Below are 25,206 nucleotides of genomic sequence, written 5' to 3'. Positions count from 1 at the left end.
GCATGACGCTGGGGCTCCGCTACAGGAGTCCGCCCCAGTGGGGGCACGTCTTCGACTTTTCAGCCACATCTGGGTTCACTCACAGGTGGATCCCTGGGCAATAGAAATTGTTTCCCAGGGATACAAGCTGGAATTCGAAGAAGTGCCTCCTGGCCGGTTTTTCAAATCGGCCCTACCAGCTTCTCCCCCGGAAAGGTAGATAGTGTTAAATGCAATTCACAAATTGTATCTTCAACAGGTGGTGGTCAAGGTTCCCCTGCTTCAACAAGGGAGGGGATATTACTCAACCCTGTTTGTAGTCCAGAAACCGGACGGTTCGGTCAGACCCATTTTAAATTTAAAATCCCTGAACCTATACTTGAAAAGGTTCAAGTTCAAGATGGAATCGCTAAGAGCGGTCATCGCCAGCCTGGAAGGGGGGGATTTTATGGTATCTCTGGATATAAAGGATGCATACCTTCATGTCCTCATTTATCCACCTCATCAGGCGTACCTGAGATTTGCGGTACAGGATTGTCATTACCAATTTCAGACGTTGCCGTTTGGGCTTTCCGCGGCCCCGAGGATTTTCACCAAGGTGATGGCGGAAATGATGGTGCTCCTGCGCAAGCAAGGTGTCACAATTATCCCGTACTTGGACGATCTTCTTATAAAAGCGAGATCAAGAGAGCAATTGCTGAACAGCGTCTCACTTTCACTGAAGGTGTTACAGCAACACGGCTGGATTCTCAATATCCCGAAGTCGCAGTTGGTTCCTACGACTCGTCTGACCTTCTTGGGCATGATTCTGGATACAGACCAGAAAAGAGTTTATCTTCCGATAGAAAAAGCTCAGGAACTCATGACTCTGGTCAGGAACCTATTGAAGACAAAACAGGTGTCAGTGCATCACTGCACTCGAGTCCTGGGAAAGATGGTGGCATCATACGAAGCCATTCCCTTCGGCAGGTTCCATGCAAGGACTTTCCAATGGGACCTACTGGACAAGTGGTCCGGGTCACATCTACAAATTCATCAGTTGATCACCCTGTCCCCCAGAGCCAGGGTATCTCTCCTGTGGTGGCTGCAGAGTGCTCACCTTCTAGAAGGCCGCAGGTTCGGCATTCAGGACTGGATCCTGGTGACCACGGACGCGAGCCTCCGAGGTTGGGGAGCAGTCACACAGGGAAGAAACTTCCAAGGTCTTTGGTCAAGTCAAGAGACTTGTCTTCACATCAACATCCTGGAACTGAGGGCCATATACAACGCCCTACGTCAAGCGGAGTCCTTACTTCGCGACCAACCAGTTCTGATCCAGTCAGACAACATCACCGCAGTGGCTCATGTAAACCGCCAAGGCGGCACAAGGAGCAGAGTGGCAATGGCGGAAGCCGCCAGGATTCTTCGCTGGGCGGAAAATCATGTAAGCACACTGTCAGCAGTGTTCATTCCGGGATTGGACAACTGGGAAGCAGACTTCCTCAGCAGACACGACCTGCATCCGGGAGAGTGGGGACTTCATCAGGAAGTCTTCGCACAGATTGCAAGTCAGTGGGGACTGCCCCAGATAGACATGATGGCATCCGCCTCAACAAAAAGCTACGGAGGTATTGCGCCAGATCAAAAGACCCTCAGGCGGTAGCTGTGGACGCCCTAGTGACACCGTGGGTGTTCCAGTCGGTCTATGTGTTTCCTCCTCTTCCTCTCATACCCAGGGTGTTGAGAATAATAAGAAAGAGGAGTGAGAACAATTCTCATTGTTCCAGATTGGCCACGAAGGACCTGGTATCCGGATCTGCTGGAAATGCTCACAGAAGATCCGTGGCCTCTTCCTCTGCGACAGGACCTGTTGCAACAGGGGCCCTGTCTGTTCCAAGACTTACCGCGGCTGCGTTTGATGGCATGGCGGTTGAACGCCGGATCCTAGCGCAAAAAGGCATTCCGGATGAGGTCATTCCTACGCTGATAAAGGCTAGGAAGGACGTGACAGCTAAACATTATCACCGTATATGGAGAAAATATGTTTCTTGGTGTGAGGCCATGAATGCTCCTACGGAAGAATTCCATCTGGGCCGTTTCCTTCACTTCCTACAGACTGGAGTGAATTTGGGCCTAAAATTAGGCTCCATTAAGGTTCAGATTTCGGCATTATTCATTTTCTTTCAGAAAGAATTGGCTTCTCTCCCAGAAGTACAGACTTTTGTGAAGGGAGTGCTGCATATTCAGCCTCCTTTTATACCTCCGGTGGCGCCTTGGGACCTTAATGTGGTGTTAAGTTTCCTTAAGTCGCACTGGTTTGAACCGCTTCAAACTGTGGAGTTAAAATATCTCACTTGGAAAGTGGTCCTGTTATTAGCCTTGGCTTCGGCTAGGCGAGTGTCGGAATTGGCGGCTTTGTCTCATAAAAGCCCCTATCTGGTTTTCCATATGGATAGAGGGGAATTTTGGACCCGTCCTCAATTCTTGCCTAAGGTGGTGTCATCTTTTCATATGAACCAACCTATTGTGGTGCCTGTGCCTATGCAAGACTTGGAGGATTCCGAGTCCCTTGATGTAGTCAGGGCTTTGAAAATTTACGTGGCCAGAACGGCTAGAGTCAGAAAAACAGAAGCACTGTTTGTCCTATATGCGGCCAACAAGGTTGGCGCCCCTGCTTCAAAGCAGACTATTGCTCGCTGGATCTGTAACACGATTCAGCAGGCGCATTCTGCGGCTGGATTGCCGTTACCAAAATCTGTTAAGGCCCATTCCACTAGGAAGGTGGGCTCGTCTTGGGCGGCTGCCCGAGGGGTCTCGGCACTGCAACTATGCCGAGCTGCTACTTGGTTGGGTTCAAACACCTTTGCAAAGTTCTATAAGTTTGATACCCTGGCTGAGGAGGACCTCCTGTTTGCTCAATCGGTGCTGCAGAGTCATCCGCACTCTCCCGCCCGTTTGGGAGCTTTGGTATAATCCCCATGGTCCTTACGGAGTCCCCAGCATCCTCTAGGACGTAAGAGAAAATAAGATTTTAAACCTACCGGTAAATCTTTTTCTCGTAGTCCGTAGAGGATGATGGGCGCCCGTCCCAAGTGCGGACTACTTCTGCAAGACTTGTATATAGTTTTGCTTACATAAGGGTTATGTTATGTTATAGTTTTCATCGGTCTTGGACTGATGCTATGTTGGTTTCATACTGTTAACTGGTTAGTATATCACAAGTTATACGGTGTGATTGGTGTGGCTGGTATGAATCTTGCCCTTGGATTAACAAAAATCCTTTCCTCGTACTGTCCGTCTCCTCTGGGCACAGTTTATATAACTGAGGTCTGGAGGAGGGGCATAGAGGGAGGAGCCAGTGCACACCCATACCTAAAGTGGTTCTTAAAGTGCCCATGTCTCTTGCGGAGCCTGTCTATTCCCCATGGTCCTTACGGAGTACCCAGCATCCTCTACGGACCACGAGAAAAAGATTTACCGGTAGTTTTAAAATCTTATTATTTAACCCTTCAAAAACAAAAAACCATTATGGTTTAAAGCCTGGTCTCCGTTCTGTGAATACTAATTACTTGTTCCCCCACAGTATGTTTTCCAGTGACCCTTTTTGGGTGCAATTTTGAACATCTTTTTATTTATTGTATTTATTTTTTACATTATTTTTTTTTTTTATAATCTATTGCTGCACCTGAAGCTCAGCTGGTCAACCCGTAGGCAGTCTTATGATCTAGCTGTGGGCATTATGTACCAGATACATTCTTTATTCTAAGTAAGCACTGAAGTGATGATATCAGAGTTATTACTATGCAAATCTTTACGGAACGTTTTTATACCTTGGTTCTGTTTTATGCCCAACTTACCCGGCACTTCCTGTACAAAAACACTCCATACACGAAGTGCCCTTACAGATGTGTGTATAATGTAACCACTTCTTGTTCCATTTCAGAAGTGTCCAACTTAACAATTTGCCGGAAAGGGAAAAATAGCAAAGAGGGTGCAGTCTCACGGAATCTGAACTTAAGTCAACTTAGCTTCCACCAGATCCGCAAGCATGAGATCTCACAGGTCTGTTTTCATAGGGAGTGTGATTGTAGCATCCCTCAGATGTACCACTAGAGGTCACTCTTTTGCACACTGTTATGTTTACTCAGGGACTGATGTTCTCATAGATACCTTTTTATCTTCCCAAATATCTGGCTCAACAATGTCAACTTACAGTATGATGTGGGGATTAATATCATGCCACCAGTTATCTTTTTTCTTTTCTAAAGTACTACTCATCACAGCGCATATGAGTTGTTCTAAAGATAAAATGCTTCGCACAAAAGTACATTCATGTCTTTATTATAAGGATGACTGATCCAAACACATAATAGGGGGGGTCTACCCCGAGGAGCTTACACTCTTGTCACTGGAATTATTGTGATGCTCAGTTATTTTCTGTATCTTGCTTCTCAGAAATCCCACTTGGGTCAGGGGACCAGATCGAATATCTATGAAGGAATTCTCATGGTGACTGGGGGTGGAGAGGACGATTCGGATTACGAGTCCAGTGAACTGAACAATAACTCCCATGATCTACGAGTAGTCCTGAAAGTGCTGGACCAGAGTCATCAAGACATAGCACTGGTGAGTGCTGTATGCATAGTGGAGCCTATGTGAATATGGAGCCTATGTGAATGCGGTTACTGCACTGGCGGGTCTGTGTGACTATAGGACTGGCGGGTCTGTGTGACTATAGGACTGGCGGATCTGTGTGACTATAGGACTGGCGGATCTGTGTGACTATAGGACTGGCGGATCTGTGTGACTATAGGACTGGCGGATCTGTGTGACTATAGGACTGGCTAGCCGCGAATAATGTCTTTAGCTCAAATCTTCCTGTTCATGTAAATTCTGCTGCACCATCTCTTCCAGTCCTCTCTCCTCTGTTCTTCGTGTTAAAACCTCCTCCATGTCCACTCTTTTCCAATATCTGATAGCTTATCTATTTCTTCCTTTCATAAACACTACTGGCCACTGTTTATGCCTCTGTTTGCCATGGATTTATCTTCCACATCTCTGTTCTACATGGTATTATAATACACATTTATCTGGTCTCTCCACACCTTACACTGACTTTATCCTGCTCACCCCTTCACCTTACATCGGTCTTCTCCCAGATGTGCCACCTGTTCCTTACACTGACCTTCTCCTGCTCCCTGGTGTGCTGCTTGTACCTTCCACTGACCTTCTACTGCTCCCTGGTGTGCCACTTTCACCTTACACTGACCTTCTACTGCTCCCTGGTGTGCCGCCTGCACCTTACACTGACCTTCTACTGCTCCCTGGTGTGCCGCCTGCACCTTACACTGACCTTCTACTGCTCCCTGGTGTGCCGCTTGCACCTTACACTGACCTTCTACTGCTCCCTGGTGTGCCACCTACTCCTTACACTGACCTTCTCCTGCTCCCTGGTGTGCCACTTTCACCTTACACTGACCTTCTACTGCTCCTTGGTGTGCCACTTTCACCTTACACTGACCTTCTCCTGCTCCCTGGTGTGCTGCCTGCCCCTTACGTTGACCTTCTACTGCTTTTGCAAATTGAATATTGTGAGTATCCAGGTACACTCCGGGAGACTTCCAAGGGGATATGCAGGTGCATCCATGACAGCGGCAAGTAAATTTAGGTCCACTGCTTTTTTTTTTTTTTTTTTCCAGGAGCTTGCCTCAGCTTCTCCCCCCCCCCCCCCGTCCCCTGCTACTGACCAACCTCCAGCATGAGAAAGGAACACAATAGCCCTAGTGACCCTGAGAGTAAGAATCCATTTTTCACGTTCCAAGCTCATTCACAGGCTGATTCTCTTTTTCCCCCAGACCTCATTTATAATAAGCTTTGCACTCAAAGAAACATTTTTGCGCCATGCTCTAGACTTGGATAGAGAATGATTTACATGCATTACTTGGCCATGTGGTAGGTGGTCAGGAAGTGTGAGATTAGCTCCTGGATAGAATGGAGATTACTTTGGGATAGTAATTCACAGTATTGCACTGTGTGGAAGAGGAGGCCAGATATAACACGGAAAACAATGAGACCCTGGGCAATGTGGCCTGTGTATACTCTATAGCTTCCCAGGATCTTGATACTCAACTCTTGTTGATGAAACGCCAGGTCCCTGATCGGGCAATCACACTCGCATATTGTGCAAAATCAGGATGACCATGACCATCAACGCATGTGTGCACCATGGGGTTGGTGGTCTTGATAAGGAACTTCCTCTGTTTTACATTTCACTACATGAAAAGCAATATGGAGAAAACGGTCTTCCATTAAATGTCTTGGAGCAAAAGAGACCTTTATCTGTCCCGAAGAGCATGGATCTCACCAGGCTCTGCTATACTCTGGTCTGACACTGCTGTGTTGTTACACTCTTCCCCCATTTATTGATCTCCTGTTCTTTTATCCTGTCTGTACATTCCCATTCCCTCCTATGCAGCGCTAACTGTCCCTCTCTTTCTCTTACACCTCAGGCTTTCTTCGAGACCGCAAGTCTGATGAGCCAAGTCTCTCATATTCACCTGGTATTCGTCCACGGAGTGTGCGTCCGGGAAACAGAAAGTGAGTAATCGGCAGAAAAGCAGCGGGTGATAGTGAGTGTCCTATGGAAAAAGATTGTTACCACCTGGGTATTCGAGCTCTTGTCCAACTCATTCAAGATGGAACTGGTTGGATAATGCCACAATGTTTTTCAGCAGTATTCTCTGGTATATACACCTAAAAGTAAACAAATTAAAAACATCATGGTGCAGAATTATTAAAAGTTCGCAGAGTTCCTTGAAAAAGATACCCTGGTAGGTATCGAAACACGTTGGAGAGGAATACAGGACACCTGTTTTAACATACTGTTATACGCATACCGTCTACTACTGTGTGAGTAGACAATAGATCTCGGTGAGAGTCCATTTCATTCTTTGTATGTCATGAATTTTTTAAAAATCTTTTATTAAATACACTACACTATTGGAACTTTTTTGCATTCTTTGAGGTGAAGATCATCAGCATACGAATGTGTGGCTGGGTCCGCTCCATTAGAAGCGCAAATGTGTACCTGAATAGTAGACCATCTATAGGAGTAGGCATATCCAAATCCCTCATTATATACAAACTTTTAATAATTCTGCACCATGATGTTTTTAATTTGTTTACTTTTGAGGTGTATATACCAGAGAATACTACTGAAAAACATTGTGGCATTATCCAACCAGTTCCATCTTGAATGAGTTGGACAAGCGCTCGAATACCCAGGTGGTAACAGTCTTTTTCCATATTTGTCCTAAGCGGTGTTGATGACCCTTTCTGTACCATTGGGTTCTGAGCTGCTGTAGGTTAAAAAAGCGCAAAATATTTCCTTGTCTATCCATATTTGTTAGTGAGTGTCCTATTTGTCTCATACACACATCTCCCCCTTTTTTTTTTTTTTGTTCTTTCTCATAAGACATCATGGTGGAGGAGTTTGTTGAACACGGCCCACTGGACGTATGTCTGCGCAAGGATAAAATGCAGATCTCTGCTGGGTGGAAATTCACCGTGGCCAGGCAACTAGCGAGTGCCTTAAACTATCTGGTATGAGTATTATTCACATACGTACAGTGAGGCAGATGTATTAAGCCTGGAGACTGCATAAGGAAGTGATAAACCAGTGATAAGTGCAAGGTGATAAACGCACAAGCCAATCAACTCCTAACTGTTCATTTACATATTGTAGTTGATTGTCCGGTGCGTTATTACCTTGCACTTATCACTGGTTTATCGCTTTCTTATGCCATCTCCAGGTTAATACATCTGCCCCTGTGTTTGAAATAGGGTCAATTAACTAACATACAGTTGGGAATATGATGGTTAGTAGTGTCCCAGTATGTGCAGACGTATTTGTTCAAATAGAAGAACAGATATTCTTTACCTTACCATTCCCAATGCAACACGGTTTTTCTCTGACGTCCTAGTGGATGCTGGGAACTCCGTAAGGACCATGGGGAATAGCGGCTCCGCAGGAGACTGGGCACAAAAGTAAAAGCTTTTAGGTCACCTGGTGTGCACTGGCTCCTCCCCCTATGACCCTCCTCCAAGCCTCAGTTAGATTTTTGTGCCCGGCCGAGAAGGGTGCATGCTAGGTAGCTCTCCAGAGCTGCTTAGAGTAAAAGTTCTAAATAGGTTTTTTTATTTTCAGTGAGACCTGCTGGCAACAGGCTCACTGCATCGTGGGACTAAGGGGAGAAGAAGCGAACTCACCTGACTGCAGAGTGGATTGGGCTTCTTGGCTACTGGACATTAGCTCCAGAGGGACGATCACAGGTTCAGCCTGGATGGGTCCCGGAGCCGCGCCGCCGGCCCCCTTACAGAGCCAGAAGAGCGAAGAGGTCCGGAAAAATCGGCGGCAGAAGACGTTCCTGTCTTCAATAAGGTAGCGCACAGCACTGCAGCTGTGCGCCATTGCTCTCAGCACACTTCACACTCCGGTCACTGAGGGTGCAGGGCGCTGGGGGGGAGCGCCCTGAGACGCAATAAATCATGTTTAAACCTTATATGGCTAAAGAAATACATCACATATAGCTCCTGGGCTATATGGATGCATTTCACCCCTGCCAGTTTTCCTAAAAAAAAAAAGCGGGAGAAAGGCCGCCGTGAAGGGGGCGGAGCCTATCTCCTCAGCACACAAGCGCCATTTTCCCTCACAGTTCCGCTGGAAGGAAGGCTCCCAGACTCTCCCCTGCAGTCCTGCTACAGAATCAGGGTAAAACAGAGAGGGGGGGCACTAATTGGCAGAAAATACATATATAGCAGCTATAGAAGGGAGAAACACTTATATAAGGTTATCCCTGCATATATATATAGCGCTCTGGTGTGTGCTGGCAAACTCTCCCTCTGTCTCCCCAAAGGGCTCGTGGGGTCCTGTCCTCTATCAGAGCATTCCCTGTGTGTGTGCTGTGTGTCGGTACGATTGTGTCGACATGTATGAGGAGGAAAATGATGTGGAGGCGGAGCAATTGCCTGTAATAGTGATGTCACCCCCTAGGGAGTCGACACCTGACTGGATGGTCGTATGGAAGGAATTACGTTACAGTGTCAGCACTTTGCAAAAAACTGTTGACGACATGAGACAGCCGACAAATCAGTTAGTGCCTGTCCAGGCGTCTCAAACACCGTCAGGGGCTCTAAAGCGCCCATTACCTCAGATGGTCGACACAGACCCAGACACGGATACTGACTCCAGTGTCGACAGTGACGAGACAAACGTAATGTCCAGTAGGGCCACACGTTACATGATCACGGCAATGAAGGAGGCTTTGAACATTTCTGATACTACAAGTACCACAAAAAAGGGTATTATGTGGGGTGTGAAAAAACTACCCATAGTTTTTCCTGAATCAGATGAATTAAATGAGGTGTGTGACAAAGCGTGGGTTTCCCCCGATAAAAAAACTGCTGATTTCTAATAAATTATTGGCATTATACCCTTTCCCGCCAGAGGTTAGGGCGCGTTGGGAAACACCCCCTAGGGTAGATAAGGCGCTCACACGCTTATCAAAACAAGTGGCGTTACCGTCTCCTGATACGGCCGCCCTCAAGGAACCAGCTGATAGAAAGCTGGAAAATATCCTAAAAGGTATATACACACATACTGGTGTTATACTACGACCAGCAATCTCCTCAGCCTGGATGTGCAGTGCTGGAGTGGCTTGGTCGGATTCCCTGACTGAAAATATTGATACCCTGGATAGGGACAGTATATTATTGACTATAGAGCATTTAAAGGATGCATTACTATATATGTGAGATGCACAGAGGGATATTTGCACCCTGGCATCAAGAGTAAGTGCGTTGTCCATTTCTGCCAGAAGAGGGTTATGGACACGACAGTGGTCAGGTGATGCGGATTCAAAACGGCATATGGAAGTTTTGCCGTATAAAGGGGAGGAGTTATTTGGGGTCGATCTATCAGACCTGGTGGCCACGGCGACGGCTGGGAAATCCACCTTTTTACCCCAGGTCACCTCTCAGCAGAAAAAGACACCGTCTTTTCAAACTCAGTCCTTTCGTCCCCATAAGGGCAAGCGGGCAAAAGGCCACTCATTTCTGCCCCGGGGCAGAGGAAGGGGAAAAAGACTGCAGCAAGCAGCCTCTTCCCAGGATCAGAAGCCCTCCCCCGCTTCTGCCAAGTCTTCAGCATGACGCTGGGGCTTTACAGGCGGACTCAGGCAGGGTGGGGGCCCGTCTCAAAAATTTCAACGCGCAGTGGGCTCACTCGCAAGTGGACCCCTGGATCCTGCAGGTAGTATCACAGGGGTACAAACTGGAATTCGAGACGTCTCCCCCTCGCCGGTTCCTGAAGTCTGCTCTACCAACGTCTCCCTCCGACAGGGAGGCAGTATTGGAAGCTATTCACAAGCTGTATTCCCAGCAGGTGATAATCAAGGTACCCCTCCTACAACAGGGAAAGGGGTATTATTCCACGCTGTTTGTGGTACCGAAGCCGGACGGCTCGGTGAGACCGATTTTAAATCTAAAATCATTGAACACTTACATAAAAAGGTTCAAATTCAAGATGGAATCACTCAGAGCAGTGATAGCAAACCTGGAAGAAGGGGACTATATGGTGTCTCTGGACATCAAAGATGCTTATCTCCATGTCCCAATCTACCCTTCTCACCAAGGGTACCTCAGGTTTGTGGTACAGAACTGTCATTATCAGTTTCAGACGCTGCCGTTTGGGTTGTCCACGGCACCACGGGTCTTTACCAAGGTAATGGCCGAAATGATGATTCTTCTTCGAAGAAAAGGCGTCTTAATTATCCCTTACTTGGACGATCTCCTGATAAGGGCAAGGTCCAGGGAACAGTTAGAGGTCGGAGTAGCACTATCTCAGGTGGTGCTACGTCAGCACGGGTGGATTCTAAATATTCCAAAATCGCAGCTGATTCCAACAACACGTCTACTGTTCCTAGGGATGATTCTGGACACAGTCCAGAAAAAGGTGTTTCTCCCGGAGGAGAAGGCCAGGGAGTTATCCGAGCTAGTCAGGAACCTCCTGAAACCAGGACAAGTGTCAGTGCATCAATGCACAAGGGTCCTGGGAAAGATGGTGGCTTCTTACGAAGCGATTCCATTCGGAAGATTCCATGCAAGAACGTTTCAGTGGGATCTGCTGGACAAATGGTCCGGATCGCATCTTCAGATGCATCAGCGGATAACCCTATCTCCAAGGACAAGGGTGTCTCTCCTGTGGTGGTTGCAGAGTGCTCATCTTCTAGAGGGCCGCAGATTCGGCATTCAGGACTAGATTCTGGTGACCACGGATGCCAGCCTGAGAGGCTGGGGAGCAGTCACACAGGGAAGAAACTTCCAGGGCTTGTGGTCAAGCATGGAAACGTCTCTTCACATAAATATCCTGGAACTAAGGGCAATTTACAATGCCCTAAGTCAAGCAAGGCCTCTGCTTCAGGGTCAGTCGGTTTTGATCCAATCGGACAACATCACGGCAGTCGCCCACGTAAACAGACAGGGCGGCACAAGAAGCAGGAGGGCAATGGCAGAAGCTGCAAGAATTCTTCGTTGGGCGGAAAATCATGTGACCGCACTGTCAGCGGTGTTCATTCCGGGAGTGGACAACTGGGAAGCAGACTTCCTCAGCAGACACGACCTCCACCCGGGGGAGTGGGGACTTCACCCAGAAGTCTTCCACGTGATTGTAAACCGTTGGGAAAAACCAAAGGTGGACATGATGGCGTCTCATCTCAACAAGAAACTAGACAGATATTGCGCCAGGTCATGGGACCCTCAGGCAATAGCGGTGGACGCTCTGGTAACACCGTGGGTGTACCAGTCAGTGTATGTGTTCCCTCCTCTGCCTCTCATACCCAAAGTACTGCGAATCATAAGAAGGAGAGGAGTAAGAACTATACTCGTGGCTCCGGATTGGCCAAGAAGGATTTGGTACCCGGAACTTCAAGAGATGCTCACGGAGGACCCGTGGCCTCTACCTCTCAGAAAGGACCTGCTCCAGCAGGGACCTTGTCTGTTTCAAGACTTACCGCGGCTGCGTTTGACGGCATGGAGGTTGAACGCCGGATCCTGAAGGAAAAAGGCATTCCAGATGAAGTCATCCCTACCCTGGTCAAGGCCAGAAAGGATGTAACCGCAAAACATTATCACCGCATTTGGCGGAAATATGTTGCGTGGTGTGAGGCCAAGAAGGCCCCTACAGAGGAATTTCAACTGGGTCGTTTCCTGCATTTCCTGCAAACAGGACTATCTATGGGCCTAAAATTAGGGTCCATTAAGGTTCAAATTACGGCCCTGTCAATCTTCTTCCAAAAAGAACTGGCTTCAGTGCCTGAAGTTCAGACGTTTGTCAAAGGGGTACTGCATATACAGCCTCCTTTTGTGCCTCCAGTGGCACCTTGGGATCTCAATGTAGTGTTGAGTCTCCTAAAATCACATTGGTTTGAACCACTCACCACTGTGGAATTGAAATATCTCACATGGAAAGTGGTCATGCTGTTAGCCCTGGCTTCAGCCAGGCGTGTCTCTGAATTGGCGGCTTTATCATATAAAAGCCCTTACCTAATTTTTCATTCAGACAGGGCAGAACTGAGGACTCGCCCTCATTTTCTCCCTAAGGTGGTTTCAGCGTTTCACATGAACCAGCCTATTGTGGTACCTGCGGCGACTAGGGACTTGGAGGACTCCAAGTTGCTGGACGTAGTCAGGGCCCTGAAAATATGTTTCCAGGACGGCTGGAGTCAGAAAATCTGACTCGCTGTTTATCCTGTATGCACCCAACAAGCTGGGTGCCCCTGCTTCTAAGCAGACGATTGCTCGTTGGATTTGTATTACAATTCAGCTTGCACATTCTGTGGCAGGCCTGCCACAGCCAAAATCTGTAAAAGCCCATTCCACAAGGAAAGTGGGCTCATCTTGGGCGGCTGCCCGAGGGGTCTCGGCTTTACAACTTTGCCGAGCAGCTACTTGGTCAGGGGCAAACACGTTTGCTAAATTTTACAAATTCGATACCCTGGCTGAGGAGGACCTGGAGTTCTCTCATTCGGTGCTGCAGAGTCATCCGCACTCTCCCGCCCGTTTGGGAGCTTTGGTATAATCCCCATGGTCCTTACGGAGTTCCCAGCATCCACTAGGACGTCAGAGAAAATAAGAATTTACTTACCGATAATCCTATTTCTCATAGTCCGTAGTGGATGCTGGGCGCCCATCCCAAGTGCGGATTGTCTGCAATACTTGTATATAGTTATTGTTACAAAAATCGGGTCGTTTATTGTTGTGAGCCATCTTTTCAGAGGCTCCTACGTTTATCATACTGTTAACTGGGTTCAGATCACAAGTTGTACGGTGTGATTGGTATGGCTGGTATGAGTCTTACCCGGGATTCAAGATCCTTCCTTATTATGTACGCTCGTCCGGGCACAGTATCCTAACTGAGGCTTGGAGGAGGGTCATAGGGGGAGGAGCCAGTGCACACCAGGTGACCTAAAAGCTTTTACTTTTGTGCCCAGTCTCCTGCGGAGCCGCTATTCACCATGGTCCTTACGGAGTTCCCAGCATCCACTACGGACTATGAGAAATAGAATTATCGGTAAGTAAATTCTTATTTTCTCCTTCATCCACTGGGGGACACTGGAGCATGTAGACAATGGGGTATAGACGAGTGGATAATTGAAGCCTGGCACTTTCATATATTTTATCAGGAAGTGTAGGTGGCTTCTCCCCTTCTATATCCTTCCAAGCCCAGTTTAGATTAGTGCCTTATTAATCATTTAAACAATTCTAATTAACATTACTTGTAGAGCGGCCAATGCCGTCAGATCATTGATCTCTGCAGTGAGACCTGTTCTGAGCTCATGGAAGCACAAGATACATTTGTGATACAGCATGTTATATTGTTGGTGTGCCCTGTGCTTCTGTAAGGAGATGCATTTATCATGGGGATCAGTAATCCCTAAAATTACAGTCATTCCAACCACTTCCATCATACAGTAAATGCAGCTTGCCAGAAGAACTTACAGTGTAAGAGTGCTGCATGTTTGCAAGGAGACTTGGGCAGGGCTAGAATATAACTTGCATGACTAAGCAGAACCTTCTTTCTTTCTTCAGGAAGATAAATGTTTGGTCCATGGAAATGTCTGTGCAAAGAATATTCTACTGGCCAGGAAAGGTTTAGAAGACGGATCTTCTCCTTTCATCAAACTAAGTGACCCAGGAGTGTCGTTCACAGTGCTCTCGCAGGAAGGTATTTAATGATACAGCATCTCTAGTATGGTTACAGACTGACTGTTGTAAGAGTACTCGGACACACTGTGCAGTGATTTCTGAGTATGTCTGTCGTCTTCCAGAGCGGGTAGACAGAATCCCCTGGATTGCACCGGAGTGTGTCCGCAGTGTCTCTGGTATCAGTACGGCTGCCGACAAGTGGAGCTTTGGCACAACGTTACTGGAAATCTGCTTTAATGGGGATGTTCCCTTAAAGGAGCGAACTCCATCTGAGGTAACTGAGCAAGGCGGCCCTTTTACATACTGTGCAATATACATTTGTTGGCAAATAGTTGGCGAACCTGTGGTAATTAACTGGTTAAGGAACATTGTCAAACTGGATGAATAAAATATTATAAATTTTCATAGGAAATATGAATAGTTCATCAGCTCAATACATTTTAAGCATGGCCGTGTCAATAAAAATGTAACCCCCCCCACTGTGTCTGTTACACAAACCACATTTGCCTTGGGCACTGCGGCCAGCTTTTTGGCCATAGTTTGGGATAGGTTAAACTGGCAAGGTCGTCCACTGCAGTCATTGTTTTTCTGTTGTACTAATGATTATTCTATCATTCTTCTCCTTTTTAAACTCGTCAGAAAGAGCGGTTTTATGAAAAACAGTTGGGACTTCCCGAGCCATCTTGCAAGGAACTTGCCGATCTGATTGGCCTGTGCCATAATTACAACCCCTCCGGAAGGCCCTCTTTCCGCACTATCCTCCGAGATCTGACCCAACTCCAGCCCCATGGTAAGAGTGGAAAACGTCATTGGTGGACAGTTTGATAGACCATGAAAGTACAGCTACTTTATCAGTTTGATCATTTCACTGAAGAGCTATATTCATAGAGATTGTACTTTGCTTTTTTGTTTAAGATGTCTGTGTCCTATTACCTCCATTTTAATATTTGTCTTCTATATTGCACATAGATCTGTATGATATTGCCTCAGTCAGCCCTGATTACTCCATCACAGACCCAACAGTGTTCCAAAAACGATACTTAAAGAAGATCCGAGAGCTGGGAGAGGTATCCTCCCTTCCTATTGCCCCTTTCTCCTCCTTTGTTTTCCTGCTTTGTGGTCACATGTGCCTTTCACCTATACATGGTGGCTGTAGCCATGTTTTGGAAAGGGACAATATTCATGAGAAGTAAGCCTGTTGGTCTACTAGGAACTGGTGACATTACTATGGGGCACAAAGCACCTTATGCCTCACTAGCTCCAAATATCTCCATGGGCATTGGCTCAGCTCACAAAATGGCTGCTGCTGTGATGTCACTGGTTCCTAGTGAATTCATAGTCTGGAGTGAGCTGAGCACTGAGAATACAAAATGGCTGCTTCTACTGGGACTAGATGGGGAGGGGGGTTGTTTTAACCCTAAAAGCACTGACATTCTTGCCTCTCTCTGTAGGGACACTTTGGAAAAGTGAGCCTGTACTGCTATGACCCAAATAATGATGGGACAGGGGAGATGGTGGCTGTGAAGTCCCTGAAGTCGGGGTGCAGTCAGCAGCTGGAGACCAGCTGGAAGGGAGAGATCAAAATCCTTAAAACCCTTTACCATGAGAACATTGTGAAGTACAAAGGCTGCTGCAGCGAGCAAGGTGAGATTTCTGTGCCGACTTCTCTTTTGGTTTTGTAGAACTTGCCGTATTCAGGCTTCATTTACCCGCTGTCTCTATTCACAGGTGATAAGATTGTCCAGCTGATTATGGAGTATGTCCCTCTGGGGAGTCTGCGGGATTACTTGCCCAAACACAGCGTGAGCCTGGCTCAGCTATTACTATTTGCCCAGCAGATCTGTGAGGTGAGCCTGTGCTCCACTGTGTTCTTAGGGGGTAATGTAGTTGTCTTTAGCCAACAGTATGACAAATCTCTCTGTCACACATATAGGGTATGGCATACCTCCACTCTCAGCATTATATTCACCGCGACCTTGCCGCACGCAACGTCCTGGTGGAGAATGAGAATGTGGTGAAGATTGGGGATTTTGGACTGGCCAAAGCTGTGCCTGAAGGTCATGAGTATTACAGAGTAAGAGAGGACGGGGACAGCCCTGTGTTTTGGTAAGGAACTGGGATGAATAATCCCACTGCCTCTCCTTTCACATTCTCCTTACCTCCAGTGCTTCCATGTGAGGACCCATATTTTGCTCTTATAAAGATGGTGAAAGGTAGGCCTGATGCAAACCCAGACATTGGGGTCGATTCTATTCGGCAACTTAAGAATAGCGCCGGGAATTAGCTCCTGACGCTATTCAATTCAGCTGCTAGTGACCCGCAATTGTCGGGAATTCTTCTCTCATCCCCGGGGGATGATCGAAGAAACCCGACAAAAGTGCTGCCTCTCGGCCGGCGCGAGGCGGATTCTGTCGGGAATCAGCATCGCCGCGGGTAGTTAAGTCGGAGATTGCCCGTTCTCCCGACAAAACTACCTGTTAAGTCGGCGAGAACGGGACATCGCCGACTTAACTGGAGCTGAATTGAATAGCGTCGGGAGCTAATTCCCGGCGCTATTCTTAAGTTGCCGAATAGAATCGACCCCATTGTAACGAGTCTGCTAGAAGAATATCCTATCGCTAACTTTACGTACAACTTTGCACCAGGTCGGGCTATGGCACTAGTCGTCCATATTGGTGTGGTCAAATATCTGATGCCCCTCGCTGTTTTGTTTTTTTTCCGTCCTGATGCAGGTATGCCACAGAATGTCTTAAGGAATGCAAATTCTTCTATGCCTCCGATGTTTGGTCATTCGGGGTTACCCTGTATGAGCTCCTGACTCGATGTGACTCCTATCTCAGCCCCCCTGCTGTGAGTACAGATATTTCCCAGTGTTGTTTTTTGGGGTTATTTCGCCTCATAATGTTTGTTTTCCTGATACCATCTTGTCTTCCAATATAATGTACAGCCCTGAGAGTGTATCCAGCACAGGGACTCTATAGAAGTGGCTGCCGTGTGGGGTAAACCAGCATTCCTCCCACGACTCCACAATGAATTGCTAGGCTGTGATATAGGCTATGTCCACAGATGGCAATCTCCACTATGTGACAAGACCCATTATTTATTATTACTAAGATGATGGTAGTGACAATATATGTTGTCCCCTCTTTTCCCCTGCTTAGAAATTTATAGAGATGATTGGAGTCACCCAAGGACAGATGACGGTGGTGCGGCTGATTGATTTGCTGGATCGAGGTCAGCGTCTGCCGTGTCCGAGCGATTGCCCTATGGAGGTAAGCAGAGACTCGCAACAAAACTACTGTGCCAGACCAGCATTTAGTGTATCATTGTGGTGCGTAACCCTTGTGCTAATTAAAGGGAGCTTAGGGGACTCCACCATCCCATCTGTTACCTGATGCCAGGAACTGTGTGGCTCAGCGCAGGAGGACTGAATCCATCCCATTCTCATCCGTAGCACCTGTTAGATGTTCTCTATTCAGTGCTGTTGATTCCGTCCTCCCATACTACAGGTGAAACTCAGAAAATTAGAATATCTTGCAAAAGTTCATTTATTTCAGTAATTCAACTTAAAAGTTGAAACTAATATATAGACTCATTGCATGCTATGTGAGATATTTCAAGCCTTTATTTGTTATCATTTTGAAGATTGTGATTTACAGCTTAAGAAAACCCCAAATCCAAGAACTCCGAAAATTAGAATATATTACATTAAATCTATTAAAAAAGGATTTTAAATACAGAAATGTCGGCCTTCTGAAAAGTATAATCATGCATATGTACTCAGCACTTGGTTTGGGCCCCTTTTGCATGAATTACTGCCTCAATGCAGCGTGGCATGGATTTTATCAGCCTGTGGCACTGCTGAGGTGTTATGGAGGACCAGGATGGTTCAACAGCGGCCTTCAGCTCTTCTGCATTGTTCTCCCCCCCCCCCCCCCCGCCCCCATGGCTGCCCTGCATGGGGATACGGTCATTAGGTCGACCACGCTTAGGTCGACAGGCATTAGGTCGACCACTATTGGATGACATGGTCACTAGGTCGACATGTACTAGGATGACATGCGTTCTTCATGTTGTTTTTTTTTCTTTTCTTTTTTGAACTTTTTCACACTTTACGATCCACGTGGACTACGATTGGGAATATTAACCTTGCCTGAAGCGCGCGAGCCATGCAAGGGGACACGGTGCATTAACTGGGGTTTGCCGTCACTTTACGAAAAAACGACACCAAAAAAAAGTAAAAAAAACTCATGTTGACCTTTTTCCATGTCGACCTAATGACCATGTCGACCTAATGACCCATACCCCCTGCATGGGCCCCTGCTTCTCTTAATCCACCCTTGATTATAAGAGTAGTTACCGGTCATTGTTTACATCAGACTGCTAATAATTATTTATCTGTTAGTTCAAAAACTAAAATCATCTATGACAGGAATAGAACATGGATACAGTCAGATTGGAGTAAAATAAGAATAGAAAAGTACATATTAATACAATCTGAGATCTGGACGAAAACAAACATTTGTACAATGAATTGTGTAAACTAAAAAGTTATATACGTTAAGTATTCAGCGAAAAACAATGGGGTATAGAAAAAGTGCATCTCTAAGGGACAACCAGTGGAACTCCCGAGAGAGCTTGAAGGAAGGATATGGAAAACAAGTGAAGAGAGAGAGAGGTTCGGGAAAAGAAGTAAGAGAAGGGAGGGGAAGAAGTTGAGATAAGAAGGGATAAGACAGAAAGGAAAAGGGCAGAAATCAGAGAGTGGAGAGCGAGCCAGGGAGAGGGAAAAACAGGTGAGGGGGTAGAGGGAATTAACGGAGGCCTGGAAGAGCCACTTGAAATTGAGCATACCAGGGTGTCCAAATGGCGTGAAATTTATCCACAGTGTTGTTCATCAAGGAGGAAAGGTACTCCATCTTTGCAATAAACCAAATACGGCTTAGGAGTTCATGACGGGTGGGGGGAGAGGATTTTTTCCAAGACTTAGCAATTTGGAGCTTAGCTGCACAGGTTATATGAAGAGCCAATTTGTTTTCAAAACTAGATAGCCGGCAGGCCTGGGCACACAAGAGAAGTGTCTCAGGGGAGAGCGGGGGGCAGGCAAGAATAACGGACTTAATGAGAGTTTGGACCAAGGACCAGAAGAAAGCGATCTTGAGGCAACTCCACCAAATATGAAAATAAGAGCCTATTTGGCCGCAGTGGCGCCAGCAAAGATTGGATGTAGTGGGGTACATTTGGTGTAGACGTTCTGGGACGAGATACCAGCGTGTGTATATTTTTGTAGGAATTCTCCTTAACGGAGACGCTGATAGAACATTTAGAGATGTTTAGTCGTATAGTGTCCCATACGTCGTCTTCAAGGGGGGTCCCCAAGTCAGTCTCCCAAGCAATTTCATGTAAGGCGCGGGGGGAGAGTCTGGCATCAAGATGGACTGATACAGGATAGAAATAATGCCTTGATCCATGGAGCGATAGATACATAGACGTTCCATTGGGGTCGGGACAGTAGGAAGAGGTGCTTTCCTTGTAGAGGATAAGGCAAAATTTCTAATTTTGAAGATATTGGTAGAAGGATGACGTGAGGAGGGAATGTTTTTGTTTGAAGGTCTGCAAAGGAATAAGGTATGTTATTATGTAAAATATGATGAAAGCGGGAGATGCCTGCCTTAGACCAAATGGAAGACATGAGGGAGGATGGACCCAGGGCGAAGGAGGGATTATTCAATATAGGGGTTAGAGGAGAGGGGGATGTATGGAGGGAAAGCCTAGTATGTTGTGAGTCCCAAACCGATAGTGTAAGAGATACCGTTGGGACTGAATGGACAATTTTAGGTCTGTGGGCTCTAGGGAGCCACGGGAGGGAAGAAATATAATCAACTTGAGCCAGGTCACTCTCCAAGTCAACCCAACGTTTCAGGCATCTTGGGGAGTGCCAAGCAACCAACTGGCTAAGAGCTGAGGCGTGGTAGTATCTTGTGATGGAGGGAAGGCCCAAACCACCACAGGTAGAGCTCTTCTCAAGAGTTTCCCTACGTAGCCTGGACTTTTTGTCATTCCAGACGAACTTGCAGAATTGGGTTTGGAGGGATGTCAGAGTCCGGAGAGGGACAGGGACAGGAAGAGTCTGAAAAAGATATAATATCTTGTGGAGAACACTCATTTTAATAGCATTGATCCTACCTATCCAGGAAATTAAATGCTTTTTCCAAGAAAGAATACTCTGAAATATTTCTTTAAATAAGGGAGGGTAATTCGCTTCGTAGAGAGAGTGATATGATTTGGTGATGTGGATTCCTAGGAATTTGATGGAGGTATGACGCCAAGTGAAGGCAAGGTCGGATTTAAGAAGAGTCAGTGTGTCAGATGGGATATGTAAGGGGAGAGCTTCTGATTTGTCGTTGTTAACCTTATAGCTGGAGAGGTCCCCATAGAGAGTTAGCTCTTTGAAAAGGTTAGGTAGGGAAATTAATGGGTTAGTAAGGGTAAGGAGGACGTCATCAGCGAAAAGGGAGAGTTTCTACTGCGATTCCTTAATGGTGAAGCCCGATTATATCCGGGTTCAGACGAATGCGACAGGCTAGAGGTTCAATTATTAAAGCGAATATAAGAGGCGACAGGGGGCAACCTTGGCGTGTGCCACTAGTGATAGGAAAACAATATGAGAGGATTCCGTTTGTTAGGACCGAGGTAGAAGGGTTATGGTAGAGTGCTGTGATATCTTAAAGGAATTCATCTTGGAAACCAAAGTCTCGAAGAGTTTGATTAAGAAAAGCCCATGAGACCCTGTCAAAGGCTTTCTCCGCTTCCAAGGCCAGCAGCAGGGAGGGGAGTTTGTACTTGTTGGCGTGGTGAATCAAATTGTTGGTGCGTCTGGTGTTATCTAGAGCTTGGCGGGAAAGGACAAAACTGACTTGGTCGGGTGTATGAGGGAGGGGAGAAGTGGGTTAAGGCGCAAGGCTAGTATTTTTGCAAAGAGTTTTAGGTCTGTATTTAGGAGAGAGATAGGGTGATAGTTGGAAACTAGTTGTTGGTCTTTCCCCGGTTTGGGGATAACCGTAATCAGCGCTTTAGTAGTTTTGTTACGAAAGTAGTCGCCAGAAAGAACTTTGTTAAAGGTAGATGATAGATGGGGAATAAGAGTAGCTTCAAACATTTTATACTAAGCAAAGGGTAAACCATCCGGACCCGGGGGCCTTGGATCGTTTTTGTAGTTTAAGGGCTGTAGACACCTCCTCATCCGAAATAGGTAGACATAATGCCTTGGATATAGAAGAATCCAACTGTGGTAAAGAACAGGAGGCTAAATATTCTGGGGTGAGTATGTGTGGATAGGAGGAGGTGGGTTTAATGTCTGGAGAGATGTATAGGCGAGTATAGTATTCCTTAAAAATAGAGTTGATGTCAGAGGGATTGTAATGAGTAGTACCAGTAGAGTCTTTGATCGAGGCTATAGAAGAAAGTGCTTTACTTGCTTTTAACCTGTTTGCAAGAAGAGTATCAGCCTTATTACTCTTCTCATAAAAGTGTTGATTAAGCCAACGGAAAGATTTCTCTATTTTATTCTGTTAGGAGTGCATTGAGAGATGCTTTAGCTATGATAAGCTGTTTATAGTTCGCATCCGTAGGATTACGTTTATGAAGAGAGTCTAGAGTGTGTACCTGGTCGGTGAGAGATCTGAGGAGCAATTTATGTTCCCTATTGCGGTGAGATGCGAAGCTAATGACATGACCTCGGAGGTCATCTTTATGGGATTCCCAGACTAAGGGAGAACAGCCTGTGTGAGGGTTGTTGAGAGAAATATTCGGCAAGTATGTCATCAATTTTAGTTTTGAAGGATGGGATTTTAAGGAGGGTTTCATTTAGGCGCCAGGAGGGGCGGGAATTTGGCACATCTAGCAAATCAAAGGTGGACAAGACTAAGGAGTGATCCATGCAAACATTAGGGACAAAGGATGAAGATATGATGTGTTTAGAAGCCAGAAGGCCGCAGAACAGGTAGTCTATTCTAGAGTAGGAACGATGGGGTGTTGAAAAAAGGTGTAGTCCTTAGAGGACGGGTAGAGGGCGCGCCGTGTATCAAAATGAGAAGCGTCTTTGACCCGTTTAGAAAAGGCAAGGGAGATAGGGCAGGGACGGGAACTTTTCTGGGGAGTGGATCTATCAAGAAGAGGGTCAAGCACTGCATTAAAGTCTCCGCTCAAGAATACATATCCCGTTCTATGTTTCTGAAGATAGTTGAAGAAGGTTTTAAAGAATCGATGTTGGCCTACGTTGGGGGCATAAATGTTAGCTATGGTCACTTCCAGGTGTCCCAGCCTGCCAACTAAAATAATATACCTCCCATCCATGTCAGTGTGGACCGAGGTTTGGACGAAGGGGAGCTTGTTTCTAATCATGATAGCTACTCCATTGTGCTTTGATTTACTTGAGGAATATAACACTATGGAGAAATGTTTGGAAGCTATAGTGGGGTGCCCTGGGTCCCTGAAATGTGTTTCCTGGTGCATGACTATGTCTGCACGCAAGGTGCGGATTGCACGGAACAGATGGGAGTGTTTTTGAGGTGTGTTAAGGCCCCGGACATTCATAGAGGCGATAGTGAATGGCATGTTGAAGAGAGAAAGAGGGAGGGAAAAGGGGGTGAAACAAAGAGAAAAGATGAAGTAAAGAGGTTGGCTCGCTCAGTGCCGAGATTTAAAGAAAAGGGAGAGCAGAGAGAGCACTCAACCTTGGTTGAGTAAGATACAGTGGAGCAGCGAGAAAAAAAGATAAGTTACTCAACACAGAAAAGAAGCAGGTACTCAACAATTAGGACATAGAAGTCCAGATGGGCGAAGAAAAAAACAACCTAGTCGCCTCGAGGAAATAAATATAAAAATCAAAAGGTGAAAAAGTGGGGGGAGTAAGAAGTAGAGTAACAGCATAGCAGGAGGAAGAATGAGGTATTTGTTAGATCGGAAGTAAGTATTCGGAGGTCAAGAAGGGGAGCAGGTTTCCCTGGTGAGAGAGGAAGAGGAAGGGGGAAGAGAAAAAAATATATAAATAAATAAAAATAAAAAAATAAATAAAAACTGGCGTAAAGAACAGTACAAAAGTTTGAGAGGCATTGAAAATGTACTAGGGAGGCAAACATAACGGGGAAGATAAGATCCGCAAGCACTGGGGGGGTCCTCACTAGGGATTGTATTGTCACAATGTATTCAAATAGCGTAAGTGGGAGGAAGCCCAAGCAGGAGCAGCCAAGGCTCCGGTGGCCCCTGCGCTTGCAGACCCGAGTATATAGCAGGAAACCTGAAAAACTGTTTAAAGTCATGTCAACAGAAAAATGTAACAATGCAAGTAGCAGTGGGTATAACAACAAGAACCAAACCACATCTAAGATTCCCCGAATCACTAGGGGGTTCACCATCTCTAGGTTTAGGACGAAGGGCACGGTGAGACCTTCCAGTGGGAGCTGTGTCTCCTAGATCAGGAATCAGAAAGGCGAACAGGGTATGGAGATAGGGTTCCAGGTTATCCGCATTGACTGATTCCGGAATGTTGCAAATGCGGAGATTATATCTGCGCTCGTGATTTTCAAGATCCTCATTTTTGGTACGAAGGTCAGAGCGTTCTGAGATGATCTGGTCTAGGTCCCGACTCGTGTCGTTTAAAGCTTTCTGGAAGTTGTCTTGACGGGTTTCCATTTTGGTGTTTCTAGAGGCGAGGGAGGAAATATCCATCTTAATAGAGGCCACTGCTTTATACAATTTGGATTTCAGGAATTCCTTAAAGTCCGTGATGGGAGAACGGAGGGCTAAAATATCGCCCTTGGTGGAGAGCGCAGGGGACGATTTAGCTGCATCATCCATAGGAGCGTGAGGAGGGGAGGGGTGACCCCTATTTTGGGTACTTTTGGTGTCCCTAGTAAAGTGTTGAGAGATATCAGCACCCCCTTGTTTAGAAGTCTTAGTTGAAGATTTCTGCATGTGGACCAAACCAGTGTCGGGTATTTTGTTATTATGAGTCAGGGGGAGTGGGGGTCCAGACAGGGGTGGGGTTGGAAGGACGGGAAATAAAAACAGCCGGGGGGGCCGCCCTGTCCAACTTTAGGCGAGCATTAAGGCGGCTTCAAAACTAAATATTCCAGAGAGGAAGCGTGGCAGCGTTTAGAGATTTACGTGAAAATACTGCAAATTTGAGAAGCCCTGTAGATTGTCCAGCCTCCTTAGGAAGTATGGAGTACAAGGGGGACAGAGTAGTGGAGTTATAAATAAGTGCGGCCCTGTGGAGTATGTAGACTGAGGTAGGCCTAGCACATTAGAGGTGATAGTTGACAGGGATAAGGTGGATCAGGCACACTGGAGTCACCACCAGCCCATGCAGTGGGGGCAGGTGTACACACTGGAGAGGAAAGGTATCTGGGTTTGCACTGAAGGCTGGGTATAGGAAACACACCAAATACATCCAGCGGGAGTCGGAGAGCTGGCTATGGTAGATGGGGTGTATCAGGGGCCTTGGAAGCGTCTGTGGGAGGACGACCTCAAATATTATTTATTTATACGAAGATTCTGATTCAAACATCACATAATTGCTGTGTTTCAGCCATAAGGCAGCATAGTATACAATGATTTAGAAACCATCTTATTATGAATAGAATAGAGAACAGCATTGGCCCATATCACAATTGTTTTATTATCTCCTGATGTGCCTGAATAAACCATTGACCAGAGGAACAGCAAGACAATGATTATTTGCAGCAATAGTGCTACATGAGCATTTCTTCTTCCTGGTCTAATGTCTTTTTTTTTTTTTTTTTTTTTTTCTTGTGGTGGAATTTGTCACGTGACAATGTTTGTTACCTTTCCCTATTTTGTGGTGGGGCTGCCATTTTTTAGGCTTAACAAATATTTATAAAAAACAAAACAGTCTATGAAACCTATTGTTTTTTACATTTTTACATATTGGTTCAGTCCATAAGATCTCTGCTCCCATTCTAT

The 25,206-nt window shown here is 46.2% G+C and overlaps 1 protein-coding gene across 3 annotated transcripts in view; it reads left to right on the top strand.

The window, feature by feature from the left end:
* The window catches only part of TYK2 (tyrosine kinase 2), a 132,088-nt gene that overhangs the window by 98,747 nt on the left and 8,135 nt on the right, over positions 1 to 25,206 (top strand). For all 3 annotated transcript variants that reach the window (XM_063931366.1, XM_063931365.1, XM_063931367.1), the window contains exons 11-23: positions 3,902 to 4,020; positions 4,414 to 4,584; positions 6,468 to 6,555; positions 7,433 to 7,560; positions 14,104 to 14,239; positions 14,343 to 14,494; positions 14,860 to 15,010; positions 15,190 to 15,287; positions 15,672 to 15,864; positions 15,949 to 16,067; positions 16,154 to 16,326; positions 16,953 to 17,070; positions 17,382 to 17,492. In XM_063931366.1, the coding sequence (XP_063787436.1) occupies positions 3,902 to 4,020; positions 4,414 to 4,584; positions 6,468 to 6,555; positions 7,433 to 7,560; positions 14,104 to 14,239; positions 14,343 to 14,494; positions 14,860 to 15,010; positions 15,190 to 15,287; positions 15,672 to 15,864; positions 15,949 to 16,067; positions 16,154 to 16,326; positions 16,953 to 17,070; positions 17,382 to 17,492 (1,757 nt within the window). The remainder of the gene's footprint in view (positions 1 to 3,901; positions 4,021 to 4,413; positions 4,585 to 6,467; positions 6,556 to 7,432; positions 7,561 to 14,103; positions 14,240 to 14,342; positions 14,495 to 14,859; positions 15,011 to 15,189; positions 15,288 to 15,671; positions 15,865 to 15,948; positions 16,068 to 16,153; positions 16,327 to 16,952; positions 17,071 to 17,381; positions 17,493 to 25,206) is intronic.

This window comes from Pseudophryne corroboree, chromosome 6 (genome assembly GCF_028390025.1).
Source record: "Pseudophryne corroboree isolate aPseCor3 chromosome 6, aPseCor3.hap2, whole genome shotgun sequence".
NCBI classification, from domain to species: domain Eukaryota; kingdom Metazoa; phylum Chordata; class Amphibia; order Anura; family Myobatrachidae; genus Pseudophryne; species Pseudophryne corroboree.
Note: the sequence above shows the minus strand (reverse complement) of the source record. Positions and strands in the feature narration are given on the sequence as shown.